Raw genomic sequence first — 23,451 nt, forward strand, 5'->3', positions numbered from 1 at the left:
GTGACATTTAAATTGAGACCAGAGGGGATAAGTAAGAGACAGGTGAAAATGGGGAAGAGTATTCCAGGTAAAAGGAACTGCATGTGAAAAGGCCCCTATTTGGGAAGTAGCTTGACACTTCCTTTGAAATGTAAGAAGGCCAGGATGCCTGAAATAAGGCTCAGGCACCAGGGTAGGACAGGCTAGGACCAGATCCAGTAGGGTCTCGTAAGCCATGATAAGGAATCTGGATTTACAGATTTCTAAAAATTGAAAGAATATGAAGGATTTTATGCCTATGTTTGGGTGCCAGTTAGGAGCCTCCTTCAGTAGTTTAAGCTAGAGAGTAAGAATGGAGAGAAGTGGACAGATGTGATAAATGTTTTTGGAGGTTAAATCAACAGAGGTTGGTGTGGGTGCAGGGGGTGAGCTGAAGTGTCAAGGATGAATCCGAGATTTCTGGCATGAATGTGGATGGTTGGTACCATTTGCAGAAATAAGAACGTTGAAGGAGGAATGAGTTTTCCTGGGGTAGGGGTCACAAACTCAGTTTTAGCTATGTTTACTTTGAGATTTCTTTGAGACATCTGAGTGTAGGTGATAAATTGGCAGTTGAATGTATGCATCTGAAGCTCAGAAGTAAAGTCTGGGTCTCTAGCACGTAGAGGGTATTTGAAACCATGAGAGATGATGTGACTGTATATAGAGCTGTGCTCTCAGATACCATAGCCACTAGTCATATGTGCCTATTTAAATTAGTTAGAACGAAATTAGAAAATCAGTTTCTCAGTTCCTCAGCACTCCTCAAGTACTCCTTAGCCACATGGGGTCATTGGTTACCATATTGGACAGTGCAGTTAAAGAACATGTCCATCATCACAGAAAGTCCTATTGGACAGTGCTGATACACAGTGAGAAAAAGGTTTAAGATTGAACTCACTCTACTTTTTAAAGTTCAGATAGAGGAGGAGATGCTTCAAAGGGCACTTAAAATTAGTGACCAAAGAGAGAGATAAACTAGATGAGCATGGTGTCATAGAAGCCTTTGGAAGAGACTGTTTCAAGGAGGGGTCAAGTGTTGATTTCTGCTGCTACGTCTGATAAGATGACTGAAGAGTATCCATTGGATTTAGCACTATGGAGATGATTGGTGACCTTAACAAAGCAATTTCAGAGGGGTGGTAGGAGCCAGAGTCATATTGGAGTGGATTAAAGAGAGAAATGGCAGGTGAGCAGGTAGCAACTGTGTGTCTTTTAAAGCTTGACTGCAAAGGGGGAATGTAGAGGTGGACCGGAGTTGGAGGAAGGTATGGGGTCCAGGAAGGTTTCTTGTTTTTTAAATGAGGAGGATTTAGAACATGATTTATTTTAATGCTGATGAGAAGGAGCCTGTGTGAGGAAGAGGTTAAAGCTACTTGGGGGAGGTGTCTAGAGAATGACTGTGAGATTCCTGAGAGAACCTGAGGGGTTGCAATTCAAAAAGAAGATGGCCTTTGATAGGAGGACTCCTCCTTCGTGCATCAGAAGATGAGTACAGATACAGGTAGGTTTCCATGTGATGGCTTCCGTTTCCTCTGAGGTATGAGGTAAAGCTCATAAAGTATGAAGAAGAGAGCTTGAGAAGAGGGGGATCCAAAGATTGAGGATAAATGAGAAGGTGTGAATAGTGGTTCCAAATAGTAGTGGGAGACAAGTGGACTATGGAAACTTAGATTGCTTCCTATCATATAGGGCCCCGTTGAGGTTAGCAGTCAATTTATAATGGTGTGTGTGTGTGTGTGTGTGTGTGTACGCGCACGTGTGTATGTATGTGTGTGCGTGTGTGTATGTGTGTGTGTGCGTGTGTGTGTACGTATGTGTGTGTGCGTGTGTGCGCGTGTGTGTGCGCGTGTGTGTGTGCGTGTGTGTGTGTGTGTGGTTTTACTCCCTCAGACGTAAGTACAGAGAAGGCAGTTATTTTGATTTCTGAGGGTTGGGAGTTAGCCAGATAGGTGTTAGCCAAAACAGAGTGAGAGTGGTAAGGCAGTTCTGGGTTTTTGCAACAGAGTGAAACGATGGCATCTGTTTGATAAAAAGGGAAGTGAAAGCAGGAGGAAGTGAATGGATACTGAGAAAGTGGAGGGATCAGTGTGCTGGAGGTTCCCATAAGAGCAGGTAAGCTGGAAGGAGTAACAGTTCAGAGTGGGATATTTGAATTAGAGATTTATGAGGTGATGGTGTTTCTGTGATGAAAGGTCCAGGGTAGAACTGAGGCAGCCCCAGTAGGGACTGAGGGAGTAGGTGGCTGAGGTGGAGGGGCAAGGTCATTGGATGAGGAAGTTGAAGGTGTTGACTGAGCTTTCTGTGCTAATTTTTCAGGGACGCAAAGTTAAAGCAGGGCTGTGAATGGAGAGGAAGTCTTAATCAGGCCTGGATTTGGAAGTTTCTGGGAAGTTGGTACATGATTCCATGGAGGAGGGAAGGGAAGAAGCTTGCATAGCCCAGTGGGTGAGCCTCAAAGGAGAAGGGATTTTTCATGAGGGAGGAGGAGAGGGAATGGTCTGGAGATGGCATTAGGACAAATAAGGACATCAGTCTTAAATTACATAGGGTGTGAAAGGCTATAAATAGCCTCTAGTTCAGAGGGCCGCAGCGGGAGCTAGTCTCAGGGCCCAGCCAGTTTGCAGGTGACTGATTTTCAGTCTGGATGCACTAGACCACCTGGAGGAGTGTTTTAGAAACTCCCAGTGCCTGGGCTTCACCCCCAGAGATTCTGTTTTCTTGGCCTGGGATGGGGCCCCAAGTGGCAGTATTTCCTAAAAGCGCCTCTGGTAATTCTAATGCACGCTTAGTTGAGAACTACTGAGAGATGCAGGGAGTATTCAGAGGAGAAATTGAAGATAGAGGAGTGTTTGCTGATCACAAAGAGGCCAGAGGGGCTGGAAGGGAGGAGAGTAGAAGGTTGCGTGGTGGGGGTAATTTGTCCTCTTTCCCATGCAACGTGGTGAGAGAGCATCTAGTGTTACTTTGTAAGCAATTTCTGGAATCTTTTGTCCATTAAATGGGTCAGTTTATTTTTTATATTTGCTAAAATATATCTTTCAAGGATTGTGGGACAGAGAGAATATGTGTTCTTGTTCTAAGTCTGTATCAGGTAGGAACTGCTCTTTTTAAATTTTTTTCTACTTTTAATATAAATTATCTGAGAAAGAGAGGACTACTTGTGCCCTGAAGGAGGTTTTCCCATCGTATCTTCAAGGCTGCTCTAATTGACAGTCCTTACTCATGCCCCCTCTTTTTTTCTCCACCTTACAGTGGCACCCCCGTTAATTTTCTTATTGCTGGTCCTCTTGGGTGCCTTCTTTTTCATTTTTTCCTCTATGTTTATCTCTTTTATTCTGATCACTAAATATCTGTGAATACAGAAACTTAAAGAAATGCAAAGAAAGAGTCAAAGGTTCAGAAGTGGATTTCTACCATAAGAAACTAGGATTTTCATTTTATTTTCTCACCTCTTTGTTATTTACAAGTGTGAAAGAGTCCAGTTTGGGAGTCATTAAATGCCTTCTGTCTGTGAAGTCTGATGTCATTGTTATCAATAAAGTGACCGACGACCCGGTTTGCCTGGGACTTTCCCGGTCTTAGCTTTGGAAGTCTTGAGTCCTGAGAAGCCCCTCTGTCCCAAACAACCCTGGGAGACCATTGAGAGTGTTGTGTTGGATAACCGGTATGTGCAGCCTGCCTCTTGCCCTGAAGGAGCTTATCGTTTCCAGGGCCATGAGAAAGCAATAAATGTAATAAATCAGTTAAAATAAGAATGTAAACAAGGACATGGGTTTCCTGGGTCACCATATCCAGACAGTTGATGGTAAATAGAGGGCATTAGAAAAGGGGAGACAGTATGTTATATACATAAGAAACTAAAGTCCCAGATAACTTTGCTTCTAATTATACTGTTTTCCAACTGACTGTACTTGAACCAGACCACTCCTGGACATGGGTCATTATATTGTTTTTGTGAGTTTATTCAAGACATACATTTTTCACTTGACGTAAATGAGGTATACATGCTTCTTTTCAGAATAATTCAAACCAATCCCATTATGCTTTTTTTTTAATTAGCTTATAAATTCAATTGCCTGGGTACAGTCTGTACCTAGGAACAAACCATCATATTTCCTTTTTTCCCTTCACACTTCAGAGACTCTTACTATATGATTTGGATTTGAAGTGGTAGGAATTTCCAGCTAGGAGATGGGAGGAGGGTGGTTGAGGAATTGATCTTCTGCTAGATTTTGGAGGTTCCTACAGTGACATTTGAGCAATATATCAGAAAGTAGGAAACTGTGATTTCAGTACATACCATATCACTCTATTGGGCTGCTCATTTACACAGTTTATCAGCCTTCACTAGATTTTCCTCTGTGCATCACCCCCAGCACCACCACCACACCCAGTCCCTTGATCTTATAGGCATGCTTCACACGTTAGAGGTCTGGAATATTTGCAATCTGGACCTTCTCCTATTAAATTGGTAAGTTGAAAATATCCCAAGAAAACATTATTTTCCGTAGCTATAGGTACTTGGATTTCCATTCTTTTTAGGTGGCTGCAAAATTCGGATTCAGGGGGACTGGACCAGAGAGCGCCGCTTTGAAATCCCTGATGAGGAACGCTGTCTGAAGTTCCTCTCAGAGGTCCTTGCTGCTCAGGAAGGTAACTCAAGCCTCAGCAGTTTTCTTTCTACTACTTGCATGGGACATGCTGTACAGAGGCAAGTGGCCATTAGCAAAGTACCTCACCCCTAGAGCCTTGATAGGCGATTTTTTTTTTTCTTCAGGAATGGCCCCAGGGATAGGTTAGGGAATAAGTCTATTCAGCTTTAAGGACACTGAGTCAATTTCCAGAATCTTCAGTTTCATTCCTTGGACAGCTTACTGCAGACTGTAATCCTCCTCTGGTCCCAGATGATCCCAGAGCTGCCCTCATTTTCTTAGTCTCTTCCTTTGTGTTCAAGAATGGCGCTGGCCCCTGCACTTGAGTGCTGAGTGAATGGCCTTTGGTTATGGTATATTCCATTCAATGGAATAGTCATTCCATTCTGACTATGACCCTTATCTCTCCAGCGCAGTCACAACTTCTTGTTCCAGAGCCAAAGGACTCATCCAGCTGGTACCAGAAATTAGACACTGAGGACAACTCTTCTGTTTTTTCAGGTACTGAAAAGATTCTTTTTTTCCCTGGTTGCTATGATTATTGCAGAGTCAATAGATTTTATCTGGGCAGATAAGATAATGTGGATTAATGTCAGTGTCAGATACCTTCTCCTATGGAGTGGTTTTATCAAGTCCGTACCCACTGACTCACGTTCACTCCTGATCCTTTCTGTGGCACATTAGCTCTTTCAGTGCCAGCTTAGCAGAGGGGTAAAAAGTGCAGGCTCTGGAGCCAGACTACCTGGGTTTGAATCCCCATTCTCTGACTTACTAGTTATATGACCTTGGTCCAATTACTTTGACAACTCTGAGCTTCTGTTTCTTTTTCTGTAACATAGGAAGATTTTTAATAGCACCTACCTCATGAGGTCTTTGTGACAATTAAGTGAGATAATGATATAGCTCCTTACTATCAACCAGGCATTGTGCTAAAAGTCTTCTATAAAGACTAGCTCTTATTATTCACGTTCCAAGTTAACGTAACTTACTGTCATTCTAGTTAATATGTCAGTGCTTCAGGGACAGATGTGCTTCTTCCCCCAGTCTACGTTATCACTACTCTTATACCTTTCTGTTTGGTAATGCCACTGAGCAAATAGTGATCAAACCAAAACCGCTGATCAAAGCAAAGTCCTATCAATCCTGGATAAGCTGGATGTTATCTTCTCCCCCCTTCCACTCTGGGTTCTGTGTCCTTCAGGGCTTCTTGGATTTGAGGATAGTTTTTCATCTTTGAATTTGGACAAGAGAATAAATTTGCAGAATCAGCCTACAGGGGTTCATCGGGAACCGCCACCCCCACCGTCTTCAGTGAATAGAATGTAAGTCCTATGTTGAAACAGATTTCCCACGTGTGAGACACACATGGGAATTGTTTAAGGCAATTTCACTTTTGAATTCCTCGTTTATTTGCTAGGCTTCCACGTGAAAAGGAAGCTTCTAACAAGGAACAGCCCAAGGTGACCAATACCATGCGGAAGCTCTTTGTACCAAACACCCAGTCTGGGCAGCGGGAGGGTCTCATCAAACACATCCTGGCAAAGCGAGAGAAAGAATATGTCAACATTCAGACTTTCAGGTTAGTCTCTCTTCTACTTACTGAGGCTAAACGTTAGTACATATAGGAAAAAATGGTCTTTGGGTATTTAAGGTATTAGTTTAATTAGCTTAATTCAGAATAAAAGCATAAAGAAGAGAATGGTGAGCTGGTTCAAGCCCCTGTCTTTATGCTGGTCAATAACGTACATATCCAAAATAATGCCAGTGCTACAATTTCCCTTGGATTTTCTAATTACTAATGATACCACCTCTACTAACCTTTCTATCCACTCTTAGAGAACCAAGTCAAGCTCACAAGTACTAGAGAATTGTCTCCTAGTACATTCCATAAGCAAGTGTGTTTATCTATCTGACCTGCTGAATTTCTTCTTGCCAATATTGGAAAATTAAGTCCGCCATTACCACTAGACTTTAATTTACCTACTTTGGGAAGTTAACTGAAGGAAGTTTCACCCAAGTATCTTGATTGGGAGGTCTATCTTCGATTCTTTCCTCTATTATATTTTTCATTTCATCTTGGTGATATCCTCTTTTCTGGACTCACTACGTGTGGTGTGTGTCGTGTATCCCGATGTTCAAAGCAGCAACACTTTTCTTTGTTATTTTCGAACAGCATGTACCCTTCTAGTCCAAGATTCCAGTCCCATCTGCTATCCCATTATGCCTCATTTATTCTAATTCAGTCATGACTATATCCCTATGCTGAAACCTCCAGATCTTCAGATTTCCCGTGATGCTTATATTTGTATGTAAACAGTTAAGACAGTCATGAGTTTTCCCTTCTGCTTTCCCCCTTAATACTATATCTGTCTCAACAGAATTTCCTACACAGATGTCCTTGTAATCCTTCGGGAAGTGAGTTTTTGGATTTAACTACAACTCCTTATGGAATAGTTATCCATGTTAGACATCCTTATAGCATGAAGATACCTCTTTCCCATCCACAAGCTCTCCCTTCAGATATGAGTTTGGATGGAATGTAATAGAAAGGAAATGTGGTAGAGCAATTAAACTTGTGTTTTTTAAATAGAGACTTGGTTCCTTTCTGTAGGTTTACCTGATGTAAACTTTGGAGAGAATAAGCCCACTGCCTTTGTCTTCTACAGGCAAGAGGGTTTTGTGTGTGTGTGTGGCAAAACAGTTTGAGAAATTATGTTGCTTATTGTGACCATCCACACTTGACCTTTGTTTTTAAATTATGTTTTGGAATCATGTATTAGGTTCTTTGTTGGAACATGGAACGTGAATGGCCAGTCTCCAGACAGTGGGCTAGAACCTTGGCTGAACTGTGATCCGAATCCTCCTGATATCTACTGCATTGGGTAAAATGGCGTCTGGAAGTTCATTTTGGCTGTATGTTTGGTGTTAGTTTACGTGACATTTTGTGCTTTTTTTCCCCACCATTTGTAAAAACCTACTGTAGACTATATGTGAGAGTTAACTTGTGGGTCAAATTTGTGAGATCATAAAGGAACAGATACCTGAATTGGTGTAAGGAAGCATCTAATCCTCTCAAAACCCATAGAAAACTATATACTTCATAGAAACTGAGATTTGAGGTTAATTCTAACAGTGACTATTTCTAGGATATATAAACAAAGCTCTACGGTTATCCCTTATGGAGGTTTTTTTGTTTGTGTTTTGCATAGCCTGTGCATATACCTGTGGCAGGGAGTCTTTTGAAAAGAAAACTACTTGTCCTTACTGATCACCTGAGTCAATAGAGCAGTTCTCTAAAATTTATCTTTTCCGCATTGTTTCATCTAATGTCTCAGAAAATGGGACAGGAGGTAGTCAGAGATAATTATGGGATGTGTGTAGATCCGACATCCTCTTGTTTTCTCAGATTCCAAGAGCTGGACTTGAGCACAGAAGCCTTTTTCTACTTTGAATCTGTGAAGGAACAAGAGTGGTCCTTGGCTGTGGAGAGGGGTTTGCATTCCAAAGCCAAGTATAAGAAAGTAAGCCGCATTGAATTATCTTTTTTAGTATACAACTAAGTAGAACTCACTAGAAGTTACTCTGTTATCTATAGCTTGTTCCAAAAGAGTGGTTTAATTGAATTCTTCCCCATGTGTAATACTGGAATAGGGCAGACTAATCCTTTTTATTCCTGTTTCCTAGAAAAAGAATTCCCTAAGTTTCCCGATCTTATAGTTTCATTGCTTAGGTAGTTTTTAGGAGAAAAGAAGAATTTTATTGTCCTCATAGCGGTAATTAACTCAAATGATGACACATAAGATAAGTGATTTTTGCAATGAGAGTTTAAGATTGAAATTGTTCGCTGACATGGTCAGAACTGGATGCTTTACAGAAAAGCAGTTTGAAGCATGTGGGTGCATAGGGCAAGCTTTGGAATTGGAGCAAGAACAGGAGTGTTGTGGAATTTCAGTGAGCTCGAAACTTGGTTGTAAGTCAAGAATAGAGTTGACTTTAGCAAGGTGGCCCAATTTGTTGGTCTCTAGAAGGCACGTGGTAGAGGCTACCAGAAGAGTTATTTTAATTATGAGGCTACCATACCAAGCCCTTTAAAAGGAGTCATTTGTCTAAGTAATTTTCATCTGCATCTTCTAGCAGCTGATATAGGTGATAAGACTCCTGAAGATGTTATTCCTCTCGTATAGACTAATACACATTTCAGACATATTTCTAGTTCACAGACTTAAAAGTAAAAAGGAGTGTTATTTTATACATTTTAATTTCTTAGGAAATTGTAAATCAGAAACTAGGAAGAAGAGGCAAAAGGAACAAGCTGGGATAGAGGCTTTGTCATTATTATTCGAATTTTTAATGCTGCCTACTCACGGTAGGCTAAAAAGTGATTAAAATAATGAATCTAGAGCTGAGTGTACTCGTTGTCTCCAAAGACTTTTAACTCCTACTGGTCAGAGCCAGATTAAAGCTTTCCCAGAGAAGTTTTGTTTTCTCTTTATGAGGCCCACTGGGAAATTAGAGGATTTGGATTCAGATTAGGGCATGGTTATATCTTCTTGGTGGAAAATTAGTTGTGGGAATTCGATATGTGGCAAAGAGTGGTATTAACATGAACCTCTTCTAATTCCCTGCGACTCATAGGTTCAACTGGTCCGCCTCGTTGGGATGATGCTCCTGATATTTGCCAGAAAGGACCAGTGGCGATATATCCGTGATGTTGCTACAGAAACAGTTGGGACTGGAATCATGGGGAAGATGGTGAGTTACTTCGGAAATGAGCTCAGTTATGATTTATGTCCATGTGAAGTTCAGGTGCTAGTTGCATCTTTGTACTAACTGTGGATCATTACTCTTGCTAACAGGGAAACAAAGGTGGGGTAGCTGTGAGATTTGTATTTCACAACACTACCTTTTGCGTTGTCAATTCCCACTTGGCTGCCCACGTGGAGGACTTTGAGAGAAGGAATCAGGATTATAAGGACATCTGCGCACGAATGAGTTTTGTGGTCCCAAATCAGACCCTCCCACAGCTGAACATCATGAAACATGAGTGAGTGGTTAAGTCTTCCTTAGCCTTTGAATAGTGGTGGTGAGAAGAGACTAAACGTGGTGAGAAGCTATAGAAATGTGAAGAGTGAAGAGATTATTGTTTAGGGATTGGGGTCACGAAGAAGGGGGCGGGTTTGAGGAATAGCAGATGAATTAGATTTTAGTCAGAGGAATTAGATTTGCTATCAGAGGAAAGGTTAGTTCTCTTAGTGGGCATCTAGAGTAATGGTAGGGGGGGTCTGTCAATTGACATCAGTTTTTATTATTTTTTATTATAAAGTAGAAATGTTCATTGTGAATGTAATAAAAGGTAAAAGTAAAAAATCCCTCATTTCTTACCTCTGCTCTCCCCGGCCAGTCCCTCCTTCCGAAGAAAAACACTGTGGACAATTCAGTGTGTATCCTTCCAGATCTGTGCTGTCCGTTATGACAGCCAGTAGCCATAGGTGGCTGTTGGGCACTTGAAAGTAGCTAGTCCAAACTGAGATGTGCTGTGAGCATATACACTGAATTTAGTAGGGAAAAAATGTAAAATATCTCAACTTTTTAAGTATTGATTACATGTTGAAATAACAAAAGTTTGCATATATTGAGTTAAATGGGATTTGGTTTTTTTTAAAGAAGGCATTGGGTTTTTTTGTTTTGTTTTGTTTTATTTATTTTTGGCTGAGTTGGGTCTTCGTTGCTGTGCACGGGCTTTCTCTAGTTGCGACGAGCGGGGGCTACTCTTCGTTGCGGCGCATGGGCTTCTCATTGTGGTGGCTTCTCTTGTTGCGGAGCACGGGCTCTAGGCATGTGAGCCTCAGTAGTTGTGGCACACGGGCTCAGTAGTTGTGGATCACAGGCTCTAGAGCGCAGGCTCAGTAGTTGTGACACATGGGCTTAGTTGCTCTGCAGCATATGGGATCTTCCTGGACCAGGGCTTGAACCCGTGTCCCCTTCATTGGCAGGTGGATTCTAAACCACTGTGCCACCAGGGAAGCCCTGGAATTTGTTGTTAAAGTTATTTTCACTTGTTTCTTTTACTTTTTATATTCAGCTACTAGGCAATTGAAAATTACATTTCTTATGTGCGTCCTATGTCTTCTGTTTTTTTTTTAAATTAATTATTTAATTTAGTTTTATTTTTGGCTGTGTTGGGTCTTCGTTGCTGCGTGCAGGCTTTCTCTAGTTGCGGCGAGCAGGGGCTACTCTTCATTGTGGTGCACGGGCTTCTCATTGTGGTGGCTTCTCTTGTTGCAGAGCATGGGCTTTAGGCACACAGGCTTCAGTAGTTGTGGCACGTGGGCTCAGTAGTTGTGGCTTGCAGGCTCTAGAGCGCAGGCTCAGTAGTTGTGGCGCACAGGCTTAGTTGCTCCGCGGCATGTGGGATCTTCCCGGACCAGGGATCGAACCCGAGTCCCCTCCATTGGCAGGCAGATTTCTTAACCACTGCCCCACCAGGGAAGTCCCTATCTGTTCTGAATAGTGCTGTTGTAGACTTTTGTCTATGCACACACAAACACACACATACTCATTATATAGGACTGTATTATCCTATTTATTGTGAATCTCTTTCCAAGCCAGTAAATATAGATCTACATTATTCTTTTTACTGGCTGTGAATCATTAAGAAAAGGGGCTGTGGAGATTTAAAGACACCAATGGATAATGTGAAAGGTTAGTGAAGAATGGGACTTAATAAGGATAGAAACAAAAATCAGTTGAGGAATGGATTGTTAGTAGAAAATGGTTATTTGTAGGGAAATTAATAGTAGTAATTGAAATTCTGAGAGGGTAATGAGATTTGGAATAGTGGTTTGAGATGTGAATTAGTAGGAAAACAAAAGATAATTTGTGGGTATTAGGATCAGTAGAGAGTGGGGTAATTGAGGAAAGAGTAGGGAAAGGTAGTGATGTTGGCCTCTTTCCATATTGTCTCAACAATTAGGATCATATAGAATTCTGTTTCACAGTGGTAAAACAAGGCCTTGACATCAGTAATCATAAAATTGCCCCGAAATTCCATAAATTTATTTACCCGGGACCTTAAAGATTGGCAAAGAGATCCATTTGGAACTTGAGATAGCTCACAAGAGAACCCATTTTGGTGTGGGAATTTCAGGGTCTCCCCTGGGCGGCTCTCAGCACACCTGGGGGTCTGTTGCTGTGATTGGGAGCCTGAGGCTCCCATGGCCTGCCATTCTCCTTCCTGCCTGGGACTTGGACTGCGGTTCTGGGGCAAGGGTAGACAGACTGGCTGCAGCAGAAAGCCCTGGACCTACATTTGCTAGTGGGCCCTGCCCGAGAGAGCTGTCATTCAGACCATGCAGACCCTAGTGGAGAGCCTGCAGAACATCAGGGCTCAGAGAGGCAGAAAACGTTCAGATTCTCTTCCCCTAGAGACCTGGCAAGTAGCCAGGTGAAATTTTGAAGCTAGTCCAGCAAATAAACTACATGCTTCTCTCAAGGAGTTAACTCCTTGGTTTCTGAGTCCCACATATACACCATATTTCCCTGTCTTTGTTCCTCATGTGTGCAGGCCCGTCCTCCTGCCTATTTTGTAATCATCCCCCTCTCAGGTGTTGATAGTACTCGCCCCCAAAGGATAGTTATATCTTAAACCCCTAGTCAGATAGTGATAAATGAATGCTTATCAATAATCTCCCCATTTTCCTTCTCTCCATTCTCCTCTGATTGATTTTTATGCTCATTGCTGCTATTTCTGTTCATGTATTTCTTTATCCTCAGTGTTGTCATCTGGTTGGGAGATTTGAACTACAGACTTTGCATGCCTGATGCCAATGAAGTGAAGAGTCTTATTAATAAGAATGACCTTCAGAGACTCTTGAAATTGGACCAGGTAATAAAATTTTATTTTAAAAGGTACTTTCCTAGACAGCAGATAAAATTGTTAGGTTTATGAGTTAGACCCATGGGAGTTGTGTCTTACTCTAGAAGTAGATGGAAAGGTATCACTGTCTGGGGAAAACATTGTGACTAGTGATGCAGTGAGTACACACAAGGTTTGTAGTGCTTTTATTAAGTGCTTGGATGGGAGGAGAAGAGATAACGTTAGTGATAAAAAGTCAATATAACATTTATTCATTAAGTCTTTATCAAGAAGGGATTTCAGAGATTTGTATAAATGAGTTGGAGAATGGGTGGGGTTAATTGGAGAACACTTCCTGGAGGAAGTGGGCCTTCAGCTATGTTGATGTGGTTTGGCAGATGAAACAGGGAAAGCTGCTCTATGATTACTTGGCAGGCTCAGCAACAGCTTGGAGGTAAAAGAGGGAGGCCCTGTGAGGGGATTGGGAGGCACAGAAGAGAAGTTTGGGAAAAATAGCAGACTGTGGTCTAATGGGAACTGATTGAGAAATTGGGGCTTGCTAGTTTATAGATGTTAAAACCTGTGTGAGAAGCACTGATATGGTAACATTTATATAAAACGATATTGAGGAACCTAGTTTTCTGTAAATTTGCCTTGGAGCCTGGCACAGGACTTGAATTTTTACTTTAGCATATGGATTCTGGCTGCTAAAAGTGAATGCTTCTTATTGAGGGAAGAAAATGTTTCAACTTGATTTGAATGTCTTTAAATCCTAACGTGAGACTTTTGACCTTCAGTCATAGTCAAAATTCCGGTGTTTTGCAGCAGAATGGTTTTTACAGTGAGCCTTTCTTGGCTGTGTCTATCTTCACATTGAGGTTGGCTGGCTAACTTTGCATTTCTTCCTCTGTCCTGCCTCCAAAGGGGGTACAATTGGAATAAGTTCTGAATCTTATGTAGTTCTGGTAAAATATTTGAGTGAGGGTAACTTTCAAAACGATCTATTGGCTTGGCCGAAAAGTTCGTTTGGGTTTTCCACAAGATGTTACAGAAAAACCTGAATGAACTTTCTGGCCAACCCAATATAACTATTCACTGAATTTGGCTTTTGGAATTATCCAATCAAAATTTGTGTGCTTTTTTAAAAAATTAAAACTGTGCCCAAACTATTATATATATAGGATGGATAAACAACAAGGTCCTACTGTATAGCACAAAGAACTCCATTCAGTATCCTGTGATAAGCCATAATGGAAAAGAATAGGGAAAAGAATATATATATGTATAATTGAGTCACTTTGCTGTACAGCAGAAATTAACACAACATTGTAAATCAACTATACTTTAATAAATTAAAAAAAATCTGTGCTAACATCAGGGAACTTATGATTATTCAGGTTTCATTTTTCCATTTTACCTTGACCACCATTAGCAATAAAAAATTAGTGACATGCTCATATGAGCATCCTGTCTGTCGGTGAGCTTAGATGCTGTTGGAATGTCAAAATTTAATTCATAAGGCACAGAAATTTTATGTATGTGCTCCGACAGTTGCAAAAGATACGGAACTTAGATACTTAGAAATGGCTGATCAACCCAATTATCACTTCTGTTAAGATGGTGTTACCCTGCTTATATGATACGTTTTTCTATCTCTAGCTAAATATTCAGCGCACACAGAAAAAAGCTTTTGCTGACTTCATGGAAGGAGAAATCAAGTTTATCCCCACGTATAAGTATGATTCTAAAACAGACCGATGGGATTCCAGGTAAAAAAACAAGAACCTCCTCATGGAATAGGTTAAGCCCTGATGTTATTTCTGTCTCTCTGAATTGATGAAGGGCTGGGAAATTTTTAGTTCTTGCCAGAAACAGATAGAAAAACCTAATGGCTCAGTGCTATTACAGAAGAAGTTTCAGTTTGTGTGTGCTCACAGGTGAGCTCACCTTAGGAGAGTGTGGACTGCTCTGTCAGGCTGTTGAAGTTTTACGAGCTGCCTGTGATGCCTTATTTCTCTCACCTCAGCAGACTTGCTTCTTAGATTTTTGCCCTTCTGATCTTACCCCTATTTCCTTACCTGTTGCCCTGTTCTGGCTCTTTTCCCAAACTCTTTTTCAACTCTTTAACTCAGGATACCAGAGGTGAAAACAAAGAGCCATGAAAGGTTCTTCCAGAACAGTGGTTCTCGATCCTGAGTTCACATTAGACTCTTTTGCTGGACTTTTAAAAATACCAGTGCCTGGGCCTGACCTCCACAACTGCTGCAGAAAGCTGAGAATCACTGTCTAGGGGGCCTGTTGATTTCTCGATTACCCCTAGTAAAGTGCCCCTGTCAGTATGTGCCTGGTGACTGTTTGTCTTCTACCTACTATTTCTTCGTTTCCTATGGTTTCCTACCTGGCTGAGCCCAGAACTTTGAAAGAAGAAAAGAATGCCTGGGCATAGTCAGCTTCTTTAGACTCAGAGAGCGCCAGGGTGGGGTGGGGAGGAGCCTGTCCCATCCTCCGAGGGAGCTGCCCAGCAAGTGAAAAGTGACTCTGAGAGATCTTGTGCACATTGCCTTGTTTATTCCACTCACCTGACTTGAGAGTCAACTGAAGAGCTACTGATAAGAACTTTATTTGTGTCACCGTCTGGATCAGGTGTACAGGTGTTGCTTATTTTAATAGAATGATGAATAGGCTTTTTCCCTCCCCTTGGTATTCTTATGGGCTGTTATTTGTTCAGACTTGCATGCTTAGGTGTTAGTTCATCTTTATTAGAAGAAGCTCGACTTATCCATAAAAGTACAGGTTTAAAGAAATCTCTACTGTTACCCATCTCCAGTGATTAAGCCCAGTCTAGGAATATAGGATTGGATTTTTAGATTTTATTAGTTGTCTATCTGTTGTGAAGCATCATTGCTGTTGATAGAGCAAATGAAGAGGAAGTGTTCTGAATATAATCCTGTCCTTCTGAGGGTATTTTAAGAAGGTGCTATTCTGTTTTCCCCTGGGGCAACAATATTGAAGATATAATCCTAATCTTAGGAGCACCGTTTATTCATTCATTAGATAACTATTCATTGAGCACCTACTTTACATCAGATACTGTGCTAGGGGCTGAGAATGCAGTGACAAACAAGCAGACACAGTCCCTTCACAGAGCTTGCAATATAGTAGGGAAGATAATAGCTGGAGTCGTTAGGGAAGGAGAAGCAGATAACAAGAGGGCCTAACTCAGGTCTGAACCAGTGTGGTAGGTATTCCGTTCTTGTGTGGTATGTTATTCTAATTCCTTACTTTTTTTGCAGTGGGAAATGTCGGGTTCCAGCCTGGTGTGACCGAATTCTCTGGAGAGGAATTAACGTTAATCAGCTTCATTACCGGAGTCACATGGAACTGAAAACCAGTGACCACAAGCCTGTTAGCGCCCTCTTCCACATTGGGGTAAACACTTGTTTGTTCATGCAGTCGTTTGTGTGTTAAGTATCTATTCTTAGAGCGTTATTTAGACTCAGAACGGGTCAGTAATTCAGTGAGCCATAATGTTTTCATAACCAAATAATCATTTGCAGCATTGAGAAGTTAGTGCCCTTGACCCTCCTAAATGCTGTCCACATGGCCGTTTAGTGACACAGGTGTTTCTCATGCTGCATAATGGCTGGGTAGCACCCTTCACCTCCTAAAGTCATTATACATAAAGAAGAGTTCAAAGCTAGGTTTTAAAGGATGAGTAGGTCCTCATCAGATAAAATAGTAAGGAGTGGAAGCACCAAGAGAGAGGTTCCAGGTAGAGGGCTGGGGACAGCAGGAACAAAGGCACAGACCGGTCAGAATACAACATAATCTGTATATAATGTTAAGAGGCATATTGTTAGTTCTACTAACTAAGATAGTGAAGTCTTCCCATCCAGGAGCACAGGTTTGAAATTTCTCTTTAACTCTATTGCATCCTGGGCTGGATTAATGGCCAGTTGTTTAATTTTTTGTCTCTGTTGTGAGTAAAGTTTTTGTTTTCTAGCTGTGTGTTATTAGTATGCAAGTTATATCTTGGGATCTTGTTGACTCACTTTATTACAGCTAGTACATTTAGATTATTTCTTGCAGTTTTTCCAGACCTACAGTCATGTAATCTGGCAGAATCTATATTGGGCAGTGCTTGATAGAATGGACGTTATAGCTAGACTGCTTAAATTTGCCTCCCAGCTCAACCACTTTCTAACTGTAACAATGGAAAATTTATGTAACATCCCTCTGCCTCAGTTTCCTCCTCTATAAAATGGGAATAACAATGGTACCTACTTAAGAGGATTAATGAGGTAAGACATGCGAAGAGCACAGTAGGGTAGATTTCTTTCCTCTGGGTGTATGTTGATTATTTTGGCTTCTGAGATAGGTTCTCACCAATATGTCTTATCCTCCTCCTGTCTTAAAGGGGAATGACTTGGGGGCATTTCCTTTATGTACAAAATTTGTTCTTCATCTTAGAATAGATTCTAAATTTTATTGAGGCAATCATGACTTGACTTTATCCACTTTGAAATTTTAAAATAATAATGAATAATAATAGTATGTGTTCCTCAAAAAGTCGCTAGTACGTGCCAGAGACTGTACTAGGCAATTTACACCCATCTCATTTACTCCTCACAGCAGTGCTTTGAGTTAAATATTTCTCATTTAACAGATGAGCAAGTGGAGAACCAGTGAGTTTAAATAAACTTCTTTAAGAGCATGCAGTTAGAAGGAGAGCTGAGATTCAAGTCTCTTAAGCCTGTTTAATTCCCAAACTTATAGATGTTCTTTCTCCTACCCCCACAATGCCTGCAGAGTTCCAGAGAACTTACTGACTAGATATACCTTCAGATACTACTTTTTTCTTTTTTTTCTTTTTTTTTTTTTTTTTGTGGTACGCGGGCCTCTCACTGTTGTGGCTTCTCCGGTTGCGGAGCCACAGGCTCCGGACGCGCAGGCTCAGCGGCCATGGCTCACGGGCCCAGCCGCTCCGCGGCATGTGGGATCTTCCCGGACCGGGGCACGAGCCCATGTCCCCTGCATCGACAGGTGGACTCTCAACCACTGCGCCACCAGGGAAACCCAGATACTACTTTTAACCCACCTAATTTCTAGCTTGTGCTTGTGGACTGCCCTGTTTTCTTCATTTGAGTTCTCTTAATCCATTTTTAAAAGGATGTCTTTCCCCCAGACACTAACCGTTTTTGTTTCATCAGCTATGCTTAGCTTTTCTGTTTGTATTTCTTTTCAGAACCTCAGAGTATTTGTAATACTCCATACATATTAATTCAGAGCTCCCAGCAGGATATTTACAATTTTTCCATGCTTTCTGTGTATTTTTGTGTATCTTTAATAAAGGTCTACCTTTCTAGTTTTTAATACTTTTTAAATCACACAGGAATTAAAATGTGTTTTCTCTTTAAAATAAAAATAGAAGTAAGCAAAATTCACAGATAAGGCTGAAGGTCTTCAGTGCCTCTTCTATCCCCCACTTCCACTTTTGCGCTAAACCCCACTCCCTAGCCCGGCCAACTACCCTTATGAATTTATTTCTTTCTAGACCAGCACTGTCCAATAGATTTTCTGTGATGATGGAAATGTTCTAGATCTGTCCTGTCCCATCCAGTAGCTATTACCTGCAGGCAGCTATTGATCACTTGAAGTGTGACTGAGAGAAATGAACTTTCAATTTTATTTAATTTGAAGTAATTTAAATTTAAATGTCCTTATGTGGCTACTGGCTATAATATTGGATAGCACAGTTCTAGACCTTTTCTGTTTACCCATACACAATATGGTGGTGTTTTGTTTGTTGGTGTGTATATATCATAAATGGTCTCATACTGTATGTGTTGGTCTGCAACTTTTTTTTTAATTCAGTGGTGTATCTTGGAGAGCTATCCGTGTTATTACATAAAGATCTAGCTCATTGTACATATTTCTTAATTCCTAATTTTATTGGTAATCTCCTTTTCTAAAGTGGATGTATCAAGTGGTGACATTCTGTGGTAACATTTTCCCCTTCATTATTCTTACTGAACATTAAGGGTTATGATCATGATAACCCACTGAGAAGAGCTTTGATTTTATTGGGTAACCACCCCATACTTTGGACTCTTGGGCACACTATGATTAGAGGCTTTAAGAACCACATTGTATTTCTTACCACCATTCACATCAGTGACTGTTAACAAAGGGACCAAGTACTCAGGGGCCAATTAATTTCAGAAGACTTGCTGTGGGCTGGCTGAGATTAAGCTGAGATGGGGTTCCCACCCCTGCACTTGGTAATGGGATCTGTTGCATTGGTTCTTAGACTTTGGTGGACATCAGAATTGCCTAAAGAGCTTCAAAAGCATGGACCCCGCCCCCTGGAGATTGCTATCAGTGAGCTGAGGCATTTGTGTTTTTAAGACCTACCCCCGCCTCAAAAAAAAGACATACCCAAGTTGGTCCTGTCACATATCCAGTATTTTGGAAGGGGTCTTATGCTAGAGGTCCAGATATCACCTCTGCTATTAACTGTGGCAGTGAGCAACTTAGTTGATCTTTTTGTACCTTGATATTCTCAACTGTGAGAAGAATAATCCTTGCTTTGGTAGCCTCACAGGTTGTTGTGAAAATAAGATGACATATGTAAAATACTTTTTGAAATAAAAAGTTGCAAAGGGACTTACCTGGTGGTCCAGTGGTTAATATGCCACGCCTCCAATGCAGGGGCGCAGGTTCGATCCCTGGTCAGGGAACTAAGATCCCACATGCTGTGCGGTACGGCCAAAATAAATTAATAAATTTTTTTTTAAGTTGCAAAATGTTGAAAAAGAATTTAAAAAGTATAAAATTCCTCTTAATGTAACACTGTAGTGGGCACCCTGGTGACGCTAGTGATTGCTTACTCCTAAGTTCTCTAATCATTATGGTTCAGATATGTAAAAACCTCCACAGTCTTTGAGACTCAGCTTTGATGTTCTTATTTTCCACACTTTCTTTACAGCCTCTACTGCATACATCAATCTTTTTTTAAAAATTGAGTTTGTGAAGTTTTCTATTCTAAAAAGAAACTGGGGCCTTAATAAGTGAAAATGGTATGTTAATTATGTTTGTTTTGGGCATCGATTTGTATAAAGTTTTAATAGTAAAAAAAAAAGCACAGCTGTGTCAGGAAGCCGAAAGTGCTGTGTCAGATGGGAGTTTTTTCGATCTATTAGGCAAGATGATTTGTTTATCGTCATGCTTTTACTCTGATCTGGGACATTTTGTGTCGGCCGTTTTCTAAAACGGCCATAGGGTCTATTTACTAACATACTTTTATCATCATATAATCTGAGCATTGGTATTATATTGGTATTATGATTCTTGGCATCGTGCATAACAGCTAATAGAGTTAAATGCGTTAGTCATTTTTTCTGCTGTTTTAGCACTTTATGATCATTGTTAGAAAATGTGATAGGTATGTTTTGACACTATCAGTTTGTATAGTGCAGGAAATAAGTTTTAGCACCATCGTCACATTTTCTCCACCACCAAATTACTTAACAATGGAGCAAGAAAATATTCTTCCCAAATATTTATTATTGCCAAGCTTCGTAGCACAGAGGTTTAACTTTTCCAAGAAGTTAACCAATTAACCTTACCTTTACCTTATGGTGTGTGATCCCATAATTTATGTTTGTTTTAGTGGCCTTTTTAAAGATCGTTAGACTCTTAGAGATATATAAGTTGAGAGTACAAAAGACTAAAATAAGGATCTGTCTGTTTTTCTCAGGTAAAAGTTGTGGATGGAGCGAGATTTCAGAAAGTGTTTGAGGATGTTCTTTGCACCACAGTTTATTTGAAATGGTTGCTATAATGACCGGTTTTAAACTGTTAGGTAATCTTAAAGGAAGATGAGCTACACGCATGTAAGACTGAAAAGAGGGTTCATTTTCTTTCAGGTGAAGGTTGTGGATGAACGGAGGTACCGGAAAGTGTTTGAAGATATTGTACGCATCATGGATAGAATGGAAAATGACTTCCTTCCTTCCTTAGAACTCAGCCGGAGGGAGGTGAGGAAGCACACACGGCTGCCCATCTGCTGCCCATCGTGGTCGCACAGGGGAAACCATGTAACTAGGAGAAGGCAACACTGCAAAGTCATGAAGACTGTGTGAGCTGAAGGCAGACTGCCTCCACTTTGGTCCCAGCACTGCCATCTAGTAGACGTGTGGCCGTGGGCGAGCGTCTTACCCTCTCAGAGCCACAGTTTCCTTTTTTGGATAAAGAGGACGTTGTGAGGATTACCCGAGTTAATACATGCAAAGCCCTTAAAACAGCGCCGGGCACAAAGTAAGCGCTCAGATGTCAGCTGCTCTTATTTAATATTTCAGAGTTGCTGGCCAATTCATATCTCAGGAATCAGGACCTGGTCATGGGATGCATGCCCTGACCCCAGGTGGGATTATACTCTTAGGATCCCAGGAACAATCAGAGTAGCCTAGAGAAGTAGCAAGAGCTGCCTGGCTCCTTCTCTGCTGTTGTGAGAGGGGACAGTGGGTAGCTGGCTCGCTTGGCGAGTGCATCCGGCAGTTAATAATGGTTAATAATGACCTCATTCTTTATTCATATTCTCTATGGAATAATCCAACTGACTTTCTTCCCCTACTAGTGATGCATGTTTGTGTCTGTCTGTTATTCCCCAGTTTGTGTTTGAGAATGTGAAGTTTCGGCAACTACAAAAGGAGAAGTTCCAGATCAGCAACAATGGACAGGTTCCCTGCCATTTTTCTTTCATCCCTAAGCTTAATGACAGCCAGTACTGCAAGCCATGGCTTCGGGCTGAACCTTGTGAGGGCTACTTGGAGCCAAGTGAGTTTTCCCTTTACCATTGTCTCTGCTCGCGATGTACCATCCCCTCATGACTGCCATTCCCTCCCTTTGATTAACTTCTTGTTTTCTAACCATACGTCTCTCACCTCCACTGTCGTTGTATTGGGGCTCCTCCCTCTTCCGTGTGTCCCATCTCTCCGTCATCACTTAATGATTTTTTTAGAGGACACTTCTTCTGTTGGTTCTCATCCCCTTTTTGCTTTTCCACTGGAAGTTTCTGTTATCATGTACCATCTCTTACATTTCAGATGAGACTGTGGACATTTCCCTTGATGTGTATGTCAGCAAAGACTCTGTGACCATCCTGAACTCAGGGGAAGATAAGATTGAAGATATTCTTGTCCTTCACCTGGATCGAGGCAAAGATTACTTCTTGACCATCAGTGGAAATTACTTCCCAAGTTGTTTTGGTACATCCTTAGAGGCTTTGTGCCGAATGAAAAGACCAATCCGAGAAGTTCCTGTTACCAAACTCATAGACTTGGTAAGAGGCATCCTAAGACATGCATCTCCTTTAGATAGAATTTTCGCAGTGCTTAACTGATGTCCTCCTTCTCTCTGTGCTTCCTCTTTTGTCAGGGCTGGCAGGGGAACTGGGGGGTGGATGGCAAGTGATAAATAAGAATAAGAATGTCACTTTAACACGCCTTTCATTGGATTAAGCCTAAAAGGAAAGAGGAGAAGGTAATATGTAATTGGCTCTTGTCAGGAATATGAGATAATACGAAGTTCACTGAATTAGATTAAAGCCTCCTTTCTCAAAGATTTATAACTTTGAGATATAAAGATATGCTTACTTGTTATGCTCTTCATACTTTCAAGTCATTTTTGTATAAATTAGCATGTATGTGAGGTCCAGTAACGGGGCGGGGGGGGGTGTGGTATTATCCTCATTAAATATATGAGAAAACTGAGGCACAGAGACAATAACTTGCCCAAAGTGGAATAAATTAGTGACAAATCTGTCACCCAGATTTTCTGATTTCCAGTCCAGAGCCCCTCACTATATCATCATATCTAATCCAAGTCAGACTCAGCTGCTTGTTGGAGCCCAGGCCATAAGTGAACCTCAGAGTACCTGCCTCAGAACCCCCAGGGGTCCTTACACAAGTGCAGGCCCTTCCCCCCACTCACCTCTGGCAACGGAATCAGAATCTCAGGGTGCAAGACCTGGAGATCTGCATTTTATCAGCATCCTGGATGATTATAATATGCACTGAAGTTTGATACAAGTTTAATGTGACTCACTCAAGAAAAGAAAGGAGGAGGATTTCTCTTCTCCGACACCAAGCTATAATATCAATGTCCTTATGGAGGAAATGCTTATTATCTTCAGGAACGAAAATTAATTTAGTAACAAGTTCATTCTGTTAAGAACCTTTCTTCTAAGTGAAAATATTGTTGGATTTGTGTGCAGACCTCTTCGGGCTATGAAAGTATACTCTTGGTCTTTTACCAAAGAAAATTAGATGGCGTGACAGCCCTATGTTATCATTACCATTAGTATTCACATTGATCCTTTTGGCCTAGCCGGAGCAGTGATTGTATCATCTAGCGGGGAGGGCTAGACCGGCGGGCAGGCTGCTGGCTTGTCAGAGTGTGATCTGTTCTGTTGCCATGGAATTGTTTTAGTGATGACTCAGATGGCAGATTAAAACCCTTGAGTTCAGTCCCAGCATTCTTTCTTGGAATTATGCTTGTTTCCCTAGAGCCCTCATGACTGAGTGTATTAGCCCTGGTTGAGAGACAACCATTTTTTTTCCAGAAATTCATATCCTGACATTCTGTTATTTTTCATGATACTTATTTTTTCTTCTACCACCATATTCCTATCTTTTGAATGTATTATTTCACCTTTTAGAATATGTTCTAAATGAAGTAGTCTCCCTTTCTTTTCCCTACCCCTTGCCTCCATCCCAGACACCATTTCCCAGCTTTCTTTTTCCCAACTTTTATTATGAAAATGGCAAATGTGCAGAAGAATTGAAAGAACAGTACAGTGAACAACACCCACATGCCTTATACACATATACTGACATATACTTTTTTTTTTGCTATACCATT

At 41.1% G+C, this 23,451-nt stretch overlaps 1 protein-coding gene across 2 annotated transcripts in view; it reads left to right on the forward strand.

Annotated features, from left to right (window-relative positions):
- Window positions 1–23,451, forward strand: part of OCRL (OCRL inositol polyphosphate-5-phosphatase) — a gene marked incomplete at its 5' end in the record, with an annotated part of 53,549 nt that overhangs the window by 17,032 nt on the left and 13,066 nt on the right. For both annotated transcript variants that reach the window (XM_082864643.1, XM_082864644.1), the window contains 14 exons: window positions 4,564–4,674; window positions 5,085–5,174; window positions 5,875–5,995; window positions 6,091–6,252; window positions 7,454–7,555; window positions 8,080–8,194; window positions 9,309–9,425; window positions 9,530–9,717; window positions 12,447–12,558; window positions 14,188–14,297; window positions 15,822–15,957; window positions 20,457–20,567; window positions 21,201–21,366; window positions 21,636–21,871. In XM_082864643.1, the coding sequence (XP_082720769.1) occupies window positions 4,564–4,674; window positions 5,085–5,174; window positions 5,875–5,995; window positions 6,091–6,252; window positions 7,454–7,555; window positions 8,080–8,194; window positions 9,309–9,425; window positions 9,530–9,717; window positions 12,447–12,558; window positions 14,188–14,297; window positions 15,822–15,957; window positions 20,457–20,567; window positions 21,201–21,366; window positions 21,636–21,871 (1,877 nt within the window). The remainder of the gene's footprint in view (window positions 1–4,563; window positions 4,675–5,084; window positions 5,175–5,874; window positions 5,996–6,090; window positions 6,253–7,453; window positions 7,556–8,079; window positions 8,195–9,308; window positions 9,426–9,529; window positions 9,718–12,446; window positions 12,559–14,187; window positions 14,298–15,821; window positions 15,958–20,456; window positions 20,568–21,200; window positions 21,367–21,635; window positions 21,872–23,451) is intronic.

The sequence above is a fragment of the Leucopleurus acutus genome (genome assembly GCF_964270905.1).
Source record: "Leucopleurus acutus genome assembly, chromosome: X".
Classification (NCBI taxonomy): domain Eukaryota; kingdom Metazoa; phylum Chordata; class Mammalia; order Artiodactyla; family Delphinidae; genus Leucopleurus; species Leucopleurus acutus.